The following is a 13,164-nucleotide window of genomic DNA, read 5'->3' as shown; positions in this document are numbered from 1 at the left end:
CCAAGAAGTTAAAAAAAAAAATAGAAGAATTAGTGGCTCTACCATATTGCCAATGCTAGTGATTCTGTTGAGCAGGGCACATTTTCTGAACAGCTGGATAATGCAAACTGAGCTGCAATTTGCAACTTCATGTTTCAGGCTCTCTATTGTGCTTACAAGAAAATAAATCTCGTAAGGATGTCCTGAAATTAACAGAAAATTAAATTATGAAAAGGCAGAAGTACACACTGTACAATAAGTGGTTGGTGATGTATTTATGCCATTAAGCTGTTCACTCATGCATTTTCACAATTCATATGAAGACAGGTTTGTTCAAGTAACAGATAATTAATATATTCAGCTAAACCCCCCAAACCAGTAAACCAGCTTCAGGAAGAAGAACCATATATTACTTTCTATTACTTATTTTGGCAAATGAATAGCAAGATTCATAGCATCAGGACACTTAGTTTGAGCAAAAAGTTGATGGTACAACACTATGCTTTGACTTGAAAAATTATTTGCTTCATAATAACGTAATCAGAAGATTATGAACTGATTACTTCAAGTTCCTTAGCTACTGCTTTGTTAAAATTGCTTTAGAAAAAGAAATTTTAACATGATTAAGATTACTGATGTATTCAGCAAGACTAAAGCCAGCAATGTTTAAAATGAACATAAAATATAACAAAAAAATTTCAAACATGTAAAAGAATGCTGCACATATTTCAACATACAGACTATACTTATACTACAATTAACTTTCTTTTTCGGACTGCTTCAGTATAAGGAAGTTGAAAATTATATATTCCACCTAGCATTTGATTTCTTTCATGATTAAGAACTTTGAAACAACAAAGTGTTATAATGTTGGAAACAAAATACAGTTGATGCACATCTAGAGAGCCCAATTCTTTTAACATTTATTCATGTGTTTTACTGATACTCAGTGAGACTGTGGATGTGAATGAACAAATGTACAAGCAGGCATTAAAACATTCCAGTTAGATATAATTCCAGTATTTTAAAACTGTTAAGAATGCCAAAGAAAGATATGTGACAAACTGCTGCACTCCTTTTGCATAGCTAGATTTTTTGGGTGACAGAGACAGAAGCTGCTCACATGAATGTAAAAATGTTTGAATTCCCTTTTTTGATTCTCACCAAGAACGCTGGAATGCAGGTCTTGGACACCAAGGCAAGCAAATTTCCTTTTTTTTTTAAAGTGAAACACTCATTTATAAATTTCCTAAGTTTCTCTCCAAATATTTTCCAAAAAAGGAAATTAAAATGCTTTGTGTTCTGACCTGGACAGATAAGCAGGGAATAAGCACCACAAAACTACCAGATGCTATCACTGGTCAATGTTGTTTAGTTTACATCTAAATGTTCCACCAGTAATTATGGAAAATTCTAAATATAGTTGGTCCAGCTCTTACAGGTGTAATGGAGCAATGAGAAGTGTTATTGACACCACTGAACATCCATGACCAGGTTTCCACAAGGAAGGAATGAGTTCTCCAATACTTGCATGCTCATCTGAAACAAGTATATACATCTGTAGTATCCAAACAAAGGGATGTTTCCAGAATTTTTTGATTTCCTGTTCTCCATCTCCTATGTATTTTGGAGCAGAATGTTTCACTTTGCATCTCTGCATCCCAATCATGTAGCACTGAAAGTAGTAACTATTGATGATGGAAAATAAATAAATTTTCCATCAACGTTTGGTACCAAAGTTGTAAGGCAGCAGTGGGAGTGGTCCCTTTTCAAATACCTCATTTGAAACTGTACTGGTACAGGTACATACTGGTACCTCATTTTCCACTATTCAGTTACTATTGAGGTGTGATACTTTCCAGTCTACTGTCTGTCCACAAACTCTTCTCATACCAAATTTTTTGCCTTTTTAAAAAATTATGCCTGCAAATAAGATTAAGAAGAAGCCATTTTAAGTACCCATTGTTGTGGTGAGCAACAAGATTTCAGGGAAAGTCTGAAAATGCTGTACTCCAAAAAATGACTTTCACATTCATTCTGACAAGCTGGAGTGCAAAACTTCCATATACTAAGCAGTCAAACGATTACAGACAACATGGCACCAAATATTTAGAGAACATAAAAAATATTGTGAATTTGCTTCCTCAAGTAGAAGAGAACTAACAATTTGAATGTGAAGGAAAGAGAAATGCATTTCTGTTCTGTCCTATCTGCACTCTTAGTCCCTATTCACATTCATTTAAAAACATCTCATTTAAAACATTCATCATGTTCTGTGATGATCACAGTCATTCAGCTAGACTCCTATGTAACAGTGGTGGTTGAAGTTAATCCAAAATACCCTTTATACAACGGTGTTTTGGAGTACTGCAAGTCCTCTTGCAATGAAGACTAAATTGCATTCTGAAAAAAAGGGCAATATTCAAAGCAGACAAATGTCCATTTCATCAACAATACTTTTCCCTTCAGGACTTCTCAGAGATCCTCCAAGGGGCTCAATTCCCTGCCAGAAGTTATTCTATCCTAAAAGTGACCAAGAAAAGATATATATTTCTTTTGTATTTACATATTATACATATTTACATTTTCTTTAATAATACAGCTGCTGAAGGAAAAAAAAAAATCCTGGATAGAGGTTCTGCTTTCAACTGTCCCAACAGTATTTTTTCCCTTTGAAAAAATTTACAAGTCCTCTTCAGGTCCTTTGGAAGCTAGATACAGTCCACGTTCCGCAGGCCACCATCCATAGTCAAGGCACCAAATCTAAACCACAAAAAAGTACATTTTTAGGTGGTTGACTAGACTATAGAATCAATCTTTAATTTCTTTATGGGGTTTTCCTTTCACTTGTTACATGCCAAGAGAAGCATTTGTAACTAACTTTTATATCTGCAAAGAAGATGGAAGAAAGGAAGCTTTGCTGCAAGTAGGGGACTGGGAGTGGGGAACAAAACAAAACTAATTCAGATTGAAGCTAAACTCCACTCTACCAGCAATTTACCCTGGAACTTTCAAGAGATACTTATTTTTATATATTTTCTCATCTTCATAGGAAAAAAAATCAAAATCAGTCTGTATGTGATAATGACAATACTCTCTCAGTAATGTAAGAAACATGTTTACATCTTCACTTTATTTAAGCAATCTGAAAACTGCAAAATCATCAATTCAGATTGGTGTAATTCCATGGCTGTCAAAAATAACTTCTAAATGGGAGGAATTAAAAGGCACCATTGCATTGCTGCAACATTATTGTTGCAGCAATCAGAATTGATCCGTCTCTGCAACAGGAATTTTTATTATATTTATCTTTTATATTATATTATTATATTTATATTTTATTTATATATTATTTTATTATATTTTAATATTTATAGCCAAACAAAAGTAACATGAAACAAAAATGCAACAAAAATTGCTGTAAGATCATTCTGACCCAGCCCCGTTCCAAGGTTTTAAGCAATTATTTTTTTGTTATATCTCATTTGAACAGCTCAAAATATATTTACAGTTAAAGACATTAAAGAATTGTTCCCTTACTTTAAATTCTGGATCTAAATGTACCAAATGAAGGTTCCCCCTAGTTTCAGCCCTAAAAGGGAAAACAATTGCTTGCCTTTCCAAAATGTGATTGTTTTCAGCCAGCTCTTTAACAACACCTTCCATTTCCTCCTTCAGTTTCTTCATCCTGTAGTAACCAGAAGCAAAATAAATATTGAAGTTTTTATTGGTATAGATAGCTGCTCTGATCCCTTACTACAACAGTTTTCAGCAACTTGCCATTACATACACAATAAGGGACAGGTAAGTTGTTTATTTACAAAGAGACAGATGATACATTAGTGCTGTCCCCCACTCACTTCCAAATCTGTGCCACCACTATAGCAATCTAAAATTCTTGATCTTAATACAACAATCACTAAGCAATTTAAATTTTTTTTCAATTTCCCTGTATAGCAAGCATACAGTATTACATCAATCCCCTTAAAAAATTCTCACCCAAGAGTCATTTCCACTAATGTGTTTGAGCTTGGATAGACTGTATTCATCGTATGTTTCATTCCACTGGAAGCTGCAAACATTTTCTGTGGCAGGGCATCTTGTAACTGTAACAGATAAAAAGGAAATGTAAGTTACAATAGAAGTTGTCATGGATATCTTGATGCCCACCTTAAAATCCTTTTTTAAATTCTCTGTTGTTATGATATGTCATAAATTCATTACAGTACTAAGGTGGCCGATAAGCTCCAAGATGAGATCATCACAGCAAGTTTTGTATTGACATGACTAATAATTCCCTGGTTTGTTCCATCTTCTTATCTAATACTTTCATAATAAACTCTGGAAAGGAAGAATTATCTGTTTGTTATGTCTTTAGATATCCGAGGGCAGCAGGATTCCAATCAATGGATTAGTGGTGCAACTAAAGTACAAATAACAAGTAAAATGCTGCTGTCCACCATTCCTAAACTGATTTTACAATTAGCAATAGCTTTTTTTCCTTTCTAAAAAACAATAATTTTACTACATGAAAATGCTCTTATTCTCTCAATCCTGAGGTAATTCTGAAAAGTTTGCACCCTGCAGAGTCACCATCCAAATCATCAGTTTAACATCCTTAAGTTTGTATCCCATCATCTTGAATATGTAAGCAGAATTTTTATATTTCATAAGAGAATGAAGATAATCCTCTAGGTGCTCTGAAAATATTATGGTAACAGTTGCACAGAACATTTCTCAATGAACCCACATCCATTTGCACTGATTTTTTTTTTTTGAGAGGGAATTGCTAACATTATCAAAAAAAACCCCAAATCATCCAAACCCACAAACTCCACCAAAAAAACCCCACGCAAATAAAAAAAACCACCATCCCAAACCAAACTAGCCCCACCAAATTCCAAAATCAAGTTACAATTCACAAAATCACATTATTCATATATTAAAATAAAAACACCATTCAATATGACATGGCAATGAAGCTACTGCAGACCACATACAGCACTTTTAATACAACTGCATTAATATAAGACTCACTATTAGCAACACTACTGACATGAAAATATGTGGAAGTCTTTTAAGTATGCAAATGCTTCCCATAATTTTGAAGCATTCTACCTCATTTATATAATCCTGGTATTTGGACACCTCTTCTTCAATACCAAAACACTGGTTGGTGAGAGCCAGTAATTGCTTCCTTGTGTGAAGCATTTTCCTAAAAGAAAAAGAGTTTTCTTTTAAGAGCTGTTTATATAAAAGTGGTGCAATGAACATTACCAAACATTAGAGAAATCAAGAGCTTGCCTTGTCCAGTCATCAGCTTTGTCCAAAAATGTTTCATACTTGCTGACACATTCATCTTTGAAAAGAGCTATGGCTTTTGTAGCATGCAAATACAGCTTCTGCCTGCAACAGAGAAACAACGAAACTAGTGTCATACTGCTTTCAAAACCCCATTACTCTAACTTTCTGAAATTTGGAGAAAGGTTTGTGGACTTAAAATCTGTGCAGCCACCTTTATTCAGGCTGTTGTAATGTGTGAGAACTCAACATTCTACAGGAAATGACAAAAATTTGTTTCAAAAATATATCCTAGCATGGAGGAAAAAAATTATTTGAAGCACTTTGTTTGTATTTGTATTCATATTTGTATATGTATAAATGGTCAAATGTCTTCCTTGAGTCAGCTTCAGAATTCTAAATGGCAAGGACAAAAGTCCTAATTATTTCATATTTGCCTACTGCAGATACTTGGAACTTCTAGCATATATGAATAATCCTTTGCATTGAGTAACATACATGCAAGAAAAAGAACAGGAGTTTTGTGTCAGCCTAATTTTATGATGAGAGGAAAAAGAAGCAAGCAGAAAAGGAAAAGAAAGGAAAACCCCAATTCTTGTTAGTGTGGCAGACAGTAGTCCCAGTGTAGTTGCCTAGCCATGCTATGCATTGCACCAGTAAGTGTAGGGGATACTGCAACACTGCAGACCAACACCTAGTCCAGGCATTTCATTAAGTCTTGCATAAAAAATATTGTTAATTAAATTGTAGATAGAGTGTAGCTGGACTGTCATCAGGAATGCATACCTATCATTCAACCAAAAAAATAAAATTCAAATTGAGAGCTGCTCCCTTACCCTTATCTGCCTAGAAATAAGTATTACAAAGGCCAGCCTCTGCTGATAATAGCACACAATCTTTAAGAAAAGCCACTGCCATTTCCCTGTGGGGTGAATCAAGTATAAAAGAGATGGACTTAGGATCTCAAACCTGTGCAGTCCCAGGGATATATCTATGGTAGAAAATATACCAGTATTCAAACCAGTATTCAATATACCAGTATTCATTTCATGAAAATGAAGCATACTTATTTGAAGTTTATCATACACTAAGACAAGGACATGGTTTTAGTAGTAGAAACCCCTCTCCTCTGCTTGGCAGTTATTCAGTTTAGCTTTCACTGTGGGAAAATCAAGTGGCAAAGTTGTGCCCTCTGCATGACAGCTTTCTACCTGTAATTGTCAGTGAAGCCACATTCATGACAGGAAGAAAAAAATTTTTTAGAAAATTATGTAAGTGGTGCCTAAATTCATGCAGCATTTAGCAAAGTCTAGGGAACCATACAAGTGACCAGCCACTAGGAGAATAATTCATTTACTTAAACCTAAGCATCTAGCATCATTTGAGACAGAATCTTATAATGGTTTGGGTTGGAAGGGACCATAAAAATCATCTAGCTCCAACCCCCCTGTCACAGAGCACTGCCAGGGATGGGGCAGCTGCAACTTCTCTGGGCAACCTGTTCCAGTGTCTCATCACCTTCACAGAGAGGAATTTCTTCAATGTATCCAACCTAAATTTCCCCTCTTCCAGCCTGAAGCCATCACTCCTTGTGCTATAACTGCAGCTTCTGATGAAGAGTGGCTCTCAGGCTTCCCTGCAGCCCCCCCTTCAGCTACTGGATGGCCACTGGGAGGACTCCATGCAACCTTCTCTTCTCCAGCAAAGGCGTCCTGCCCTGCTTTTCACCACCTGCCCATTTGACAGGGTTCCCATTTGACTTGGCCCTACCTCCCAGTCTCAGAGCATGTCTCAGATATTTTAGAGCAATTTAAATGGCATTAGCCATCTGCATATGAGGAACTGAATAAATGCTGAGACAAGTACAGCAGTATAGAATCAGTGGAGACTATGGGAGTTTAGAGACCCAAGTTACACACAGATGCTTAATGTGAACACCTTGCATGAGTGACAGTCTTAAACAAGCATGGAGAATGGGACTAAAATTAATTTTGTGTGCAATATTTCCTGTAAGATTAAATCATTCTGGAATTTAATTCAGCTAGTCCACACTTTACTCATCTGTAGAAAATTATGTCCACTTAGCTTCAAAGATATTTCAATCTTACTCAGGGCTTTTGCCTGCCTGAAAAAAAACAGGGAAGAAGTGAACTTCCTAGAAAACAGTCAGGCCCAGATAACAATCAGGTATTTTCCTTTTAGAAGGCCTATCAGTGAAAAAACTCTACAGCCAGAAAGCACCTCATTATCATAGGCTAGTACCCCTATGTATTTAAGATTTTTAAAAGAAATTTTTTACAAAGCAATCCTAAAGAGGTTACAATTTACAATAAAATTAATAGAATGGGTTATTGGCAAGAGCATTTGGAGGACCTGAAAGCAATCATGGTAGTTCCCAATGGTAACTTCAAAACTTACTTGTCAAACTTGTGTATTTGTTCTTCATTATAAGGAAGCCCTAGGATCAGAGCAGATGACAAACATTACCAATCTAACTCTGCTAGTTGTATTTATGCAAAACTCTACTAAGTTTATCCACTTCCTACATAGTTTCCTTCTTTTTACAGGTCAAAGTGGTCATACACGTTTTTCCTCCTCTCTAGTCTTGCAATTCAAATTTATGCTATTAATAGTGGTGTTTCATTCATAAGGGCTCTAGCATGGTATCACACTAAGGACCTACAGACATATGCACTGTGGCTAACTGTCCATACCTACCACTAATACCCTAGTCAAACTAAGACTGACCTGTCCCTTGCATTACATTTTATGTTAAAAGTGAATCAAATAAATTACTTACTTCGTTCTGCTTTGTCTTTTTTGAACTGATAGTAGATGTCTGTAATGGAAGACAGCAGTGCCTGAAGCCTTTCTGGACTAGAGTGACAAAAGGAAGAAAATGAGATGTTTTGTACATAAACTCAAGTACCTATAAAAGAGCTTTGTGAACTACAACTCAATGCAGAATTCAACACATATTAGAACAGTAAGTAGTTACTCACTTTCTGTCTTTTGGATGCATGCCTTCCTGATTAGCCCAGGTGTCAGACAGTAAACCATCACGAGAAAGTTTGGTTTTGACATCTTGCAGACTAGTTTCTATGGTGCCCTGAGAGCTGGAGAGCTGCATAAGAGCAAGAAGGTTCAATCTTACCACTACCACAATCTTCACTAGGTAAAGTGAAAAATTAATACTTGAGCACATTCATACTACAAACTTGTTTGCTTCACTGATCTCCATTAAAGAAATATGCCCAATTATCTGCCTAGGCTTAGCTAGAAGCAGATAAAGCAAGGTATTATTAAAGAAAGAATCATATTTGATGCTGGCATTTCTGTTAGTTACAATTTACTTTCATTCAACAATAACTTTCACCCTTTCATAAATCCCTTATTTATTTCTACCCTTATTCTTCTGGTTTATTAAGAATTCATATAATATCTATCCACATGATTCATACCTTCCTTTCTCTGCAGTTCATACAATCTTCAAAATAAAAGTGCACTAATCATCTTTTCCTTTTAGAATGGAGAACTTTTTATCTGCTCCCAGTGTATTAAGTTATTTTCAATTTTTCCTTTCATGTCTGGAAACATGATGCACATTTCAAAGCAGATCACTTTGAAGTGTGTTCATGAATGTAATATTTTAGAAAACCAACAAAGTAGTCAATAATTCCTTAAGGAAAAAATGGAAAAGAAAATACAGCAAAGCAAAATATATTTCAATGTTATAATTCTTGAGTATTTTAGAAATTAGGAATATATTTTCAGGAACCCATTTTCATTACACTGAGCTAATATAAAAGGATCTGCTCTGTTTTCAGAAAGAAACTCACATTAGTATGGACATTTAACAACTGGCAATCTAGAAGCTACATTGAAATTTCTGAGTTGTTATTCCCAGAAGCCTGTGTTACTGTGTATTTGGCTTTTTCTGTAGAAACACGTGTTAAGAATGACAGTGTAACTTTGTCAGACACTTACCCGCAGGAGTTTCGTATGTATCTCTGAAATTTCATCCACTTCTGATGCTTCCAAGTTGATCTGCATCAAATTTTCGTATCTGTCCAGCAAAAAAAAGGCAGTTGAAAAAAAATAAACAAGCAGTGAATACACTCAAAGTATTTCTTGAATCTGTCAAACAACAACCATGAAACTGACAAATTTAAGTGGCCACTAACAATGGAAAGATTTTAGATTTAAAAAAATATTCCTTGATTTTTTTTCCTGTACTGGAACTGTTAAAAAAAAGTTGAAATTTCCATTCCTGAATTCTTTATTCTAGTTTTATTACTTGTACTTGACAGGCAGTGGAAGACTATTTCCCTTCACCAAGTAATTTTTTTAATCTTATCAAACTAAAGGTACTTAAAGTAGTCATTAACACACTAATAATTCAATGTACCAAAATACTTTTCCAAGAAAACTTACTGGGTTAAATGTTTAAAGGCTGGGATAGCAGGACCTTCTGTTCATACTGATACTTTCCATATGACCATAGCTCAAGTGCCAAATAAATTATTCAGGACAATGTTTTTTCTCTTCAGTCTCATGTACATTTTAGTTTTAAAAACACTATCACAAACAGCTCAACTGCTTTCAAAAAATACATGCTTCACTCAAGTGCAATGCTTTATTTACCTTTTCAAATAAAGACTTTGTATTGTCATGCATTGAAGCACAGCCTTGAAAAGGAAGGACAAACAAGAGGACATGTCCTTTAGAAGACTTTTATGGAGTTAGTGAAGTCAAACAAACTGAAAATCCTGCCCCTTTGTAAGAGGCCAAAAGACCACATGCAAACACATAGAAAATTTCTGTTCACATGAGAACTACTCCAGTTAGCAAATGAATGTCATTTTTTTTCAAACTACTGCTGAGGTACTCAGAGTCACAAAACAAAAGTGACAGTGGTGTCTTCTTAGTGGCTTTCTTCTGGCAGAATGCAGGAAGAAACTATCTGAACCAAACACAGACTGAGCGAGATCTAGTCCTGCCAGCTAGTACAAATGGGCTTGAAGGGAGTTTGGGTTCTTGCCCCGATGATTTGTATCTAGGCTGCACAGGTCTTATCTCCCAAGTTACCAACTTCACTATTTCACTGTTGTGCTTTTGTGGTGGTTTTGAAGCCAATACAAACAGACACACCCGGGTTTTAAGGTAGGTTTGGCACACACAGAGCAAATCTGTCAAACCCTCGAGCACCCACAATTACTACGGACAAGGTGCTCAATTTGCACAGGCATAGCAGCTCCAACAGGTTTAAGTCTAATTCTTAAGTCTACTCTGCAAACCCAGTGGTTCTACATGTGTGTGTTAATCACCTTGTGGGTATCTTCATTTTCAGAGTAGCCTGGTGAGAAGTTCAGAAAATCTCATGACTAAGAGACCATTTGGGAAAGACTGGCAGTAGGTAGAACAGGAAAACTACCACCCATAGGAGAATGCTAAGAAGAGGTGCTATTTAAAGTTCCTATCCCATTGCCTAAGAATAACACCTTCCTGGGAAGGGACCAAGGGGGGCTGGGCTTGGTTGTTTGGGGTTTTTTTGCAGCTGCTCTGTGTTGCATTTCAACATGAAAATTCCTTCCACACAGAAAATGCTACAGTCTTAAAACTGTGTAAGGGGCAGTATTTGAAGTCATACGCAACCAAATGCAGCAGCAAAAGCACTAATGAAAGCAAAGCTACTTAATTCTTTGTCCAAGCTTTACTATAGCTTCTAGAGTCAGTGAGAGCAAATGAGCTGAGTCAGAGAAGGAGAAAAAGAACACACAGTTACCACTAATTAGTAATTACTTGTTCTTATAAGGTGAAGCAGCAAAATTAATACTGGAACTCAAGCAACATATATTACTAAATCTGCTTAAGTCAGTGCCATCAGAAAATCAAAATCAAATTTAACTTTTATATGCAAAAACACTGCAAATAATTATAACTTATAATACTGTTGTCACTAAAAATGATAATGAAGAATCAATGTGTACAGTGTACTGCTTCTACTCACATTTTCTCAGCTTTCTCAATGTTTCTGCTGCAGAAATCCAGCCTGATGACAATTTCTGCCTTTTTATGAACCATTTCATTGTAATCATCCTTGATTATTTCACTAAAAAAGTGAAGCATTAGTCTATAAGTATAAAGTAATGAATAAAAGTATTCAACTGCCATCCTACCAGCAATCAGTAATACAGTAATATACCTGCAGCAATAATTGCCAGGAGGAATTGTTTTCAGTTAGAGATGCATTAACATAATCCTCATATAAAAATACCTTGTGCAAGCTGTTCAATTCCATCTGCATGTTACCAGAAGTTAGACTTACATTACACACAAAGAAATTAAATTTGCAAACACTTTAACTTTAATTATTAAAAAAAAAAATTGTTTCCCTAATGACAGGAAAAAGGGAGAAATTCAGCCTATCCATACTCAAGGATAAACAAAAACTCCAAGATATCAAGAGATGAGAGAATTATGTATTGAAAACCAAGGCATATCTAAATTAAAAGAAAAAAGCATAATGAAATGCAGCCAATTGCTTACATCAGCCATCGAATTCCCTTTCTCATCAGCTCCTGGTAAAGTAGCAAAGAACTGGCAACTCTACAGGCATAACATACAATGCCTGTCACTGCCTGGAGGAAAAAAACCCAGCATAAGTACTGATCTGGATTCTCTTAACAATTGCTTCAAGACAATACATCACAGCAAAGCAACACAGATTAATAAAAGGAAGCAACATGAGGATGGTAGTTTAAAATGTGCAACTTGGCCTAAGTTTTAGTCAGGCAACAACCAAACAGCCATTATGAAGGCAGAGCTAAACATGGGTTTTCCAGTTATGCTGAAGCACCTGTTAGGGATGAAAACAAATCTCACAAACAAAAATGACTCAACTTACTATTTCTGTCAAAGTTACAAGTACATTTCTTCAATATTTTAGGAATCAAGCACATACACTAAAATGAACTTGCAAAAACTGACCCTTTTTTAAATTCTAAGGCTAGAGACTCTCTAAATTTACCCAGTTCCACTTACCAGATTGCTGTATTATTTAGAATTGAGAACAAAGTTTCAGATATTATAATTTACAATACTTTAAATAATTAGTATCAACTGATACTTTTCTGTTAATTAATTTTCAAGATTACTGGCATTTAAAGGGGCATACATTTTCAACACTACCATGTCTGAATAAAAGGCTCCTCAGCAGTCAGTATTTCACATGTATAAGTGAAAATCACAAAGCCAAGTACGGCTGTGCATACATTCAGCAGTTTTAGAAAAACAACCAAAACAATGCAACATCCTTTACTTGTCTCCCACAGATTCTGAAAGTTTCTAAGAGGCAACAGAAATTCACCCTTCTGCAGAGTCCTACAGACCCCTCTCTATTGAGCAAGAGTTATTTTTCTAATGTTAAATTTTGCACCATTAGAAGGTATGAAGCCTCTAACTCATTTCAGGTCTACACAGTGTAAGGCTCCTTTCCCCACCAACACTGAATTATACAGTAACAGAGCATTTTGAATTTAGAAGACTGGACTTTGGGTTTGGTTTTAAAAAAAACCCCAAACCATATTTTGCATACAAAAGTACAGCTTGAATATACTTTTAGATCCTTTGTTAATAAATATATTTCTATCAGCCACTATCCTCATTAGCATTCTCATATAGTTTTATTAACATTATTAATTTGAAAATTAAGTAGTTTTCATTTCAGTATCATTATCCATATATATTATTTAAAACAGTAATTACTCACTTTAGCCATACTGGCATCCCCATCCAAATCGTAACGTTGATGTACTTTAGGCAGTAAAACTGAAACATAAAACAAGTGTCTGTATTTTATTATTTTTGAGAAGAGACTTCAAA

At 35.3% G+C, this 13,164-nt stretch overlaps 1 protein-coding gene across 1 annotated transcript in view; it reads right to left on the bottom strand.

Annotated features, from left to right (window-relative positions):
• Window positions 1–235: 235 nt before the first annotated feature.
• Window positions 236–13,164, bottom strand: part of TBK1 (TANK binding kinase 1) — a 28,031-nt gene continuing 15,102 nt past the window's right edge. The window contains exons 10-21 of the mRNA XM_064701863.1: window positions 13,052–13,110; window positions 11,830–11,921; window positions 11,291–11,392; window positions 9,268–9,346; window positions 8,283–8,404; window positions 8,081–8,157; window positions 7,699–7,738; window positions 5,284–5,385; window positions 5,098–5,194; window positions 3,979–4,085; window positions 3,596–3,667; window positions 236–2,742 (exon numbers count right to left, since the gene is read on the bottom strand). Of these exons, the coding sequence (XP_064557933.1) occupies window positions 2,691–2,742; window positions 3,596–3,667; window positions 3,979–4,085; window positions 5,098–5,194; window positions 5,284–5,385; window positions 7,699–7,738; window positions 8,081–8,157; window positions 8,283–8,404; window positions 9,268–9,346; window positions 11,291–11,392; window positions 11,830–11,921; window positions 13,052–13,110 (1,001 nt within the window). The 3' untranslated portion in view covers window positions 236–2,690. The remainder of the gene's footprint in view (window positions 2,743–3,595; window positions 3,668–3,978; window positions 4,086–5,097; window positions 5,195–5,283; window positions 5,386–7,698; window positions 7,739–8,080; window positions 8,158–8,282; window positions 8,405–9,267; window positions 9,347–11,290; window positions 11,393–11,829; window positions 11,922–13,051; window positions 13,111–13,164) is intronic.

The sequence above is a fragment of the Zonotrichia leucophrys genome, chromosome 1A (assembly GCF_028769735.1).
Source record: "Zonotrichia leucophrys gambelii isolate GWCS_2022_RI chromosome 1A, RI_Zleu_2.0, whole genome shotgun sequence".
NCBI lineage: Eukaryota > Metazoa > Chordata > Aves > Passeriformes > Passerellidae > Zonotrichia > Zonotrichia leucophrys.
The sequence above is the reverse complement of the archived record's forward strand: the minus strand, read 5'-3'. Positions and strand labels throughout refer to the sequence as shown.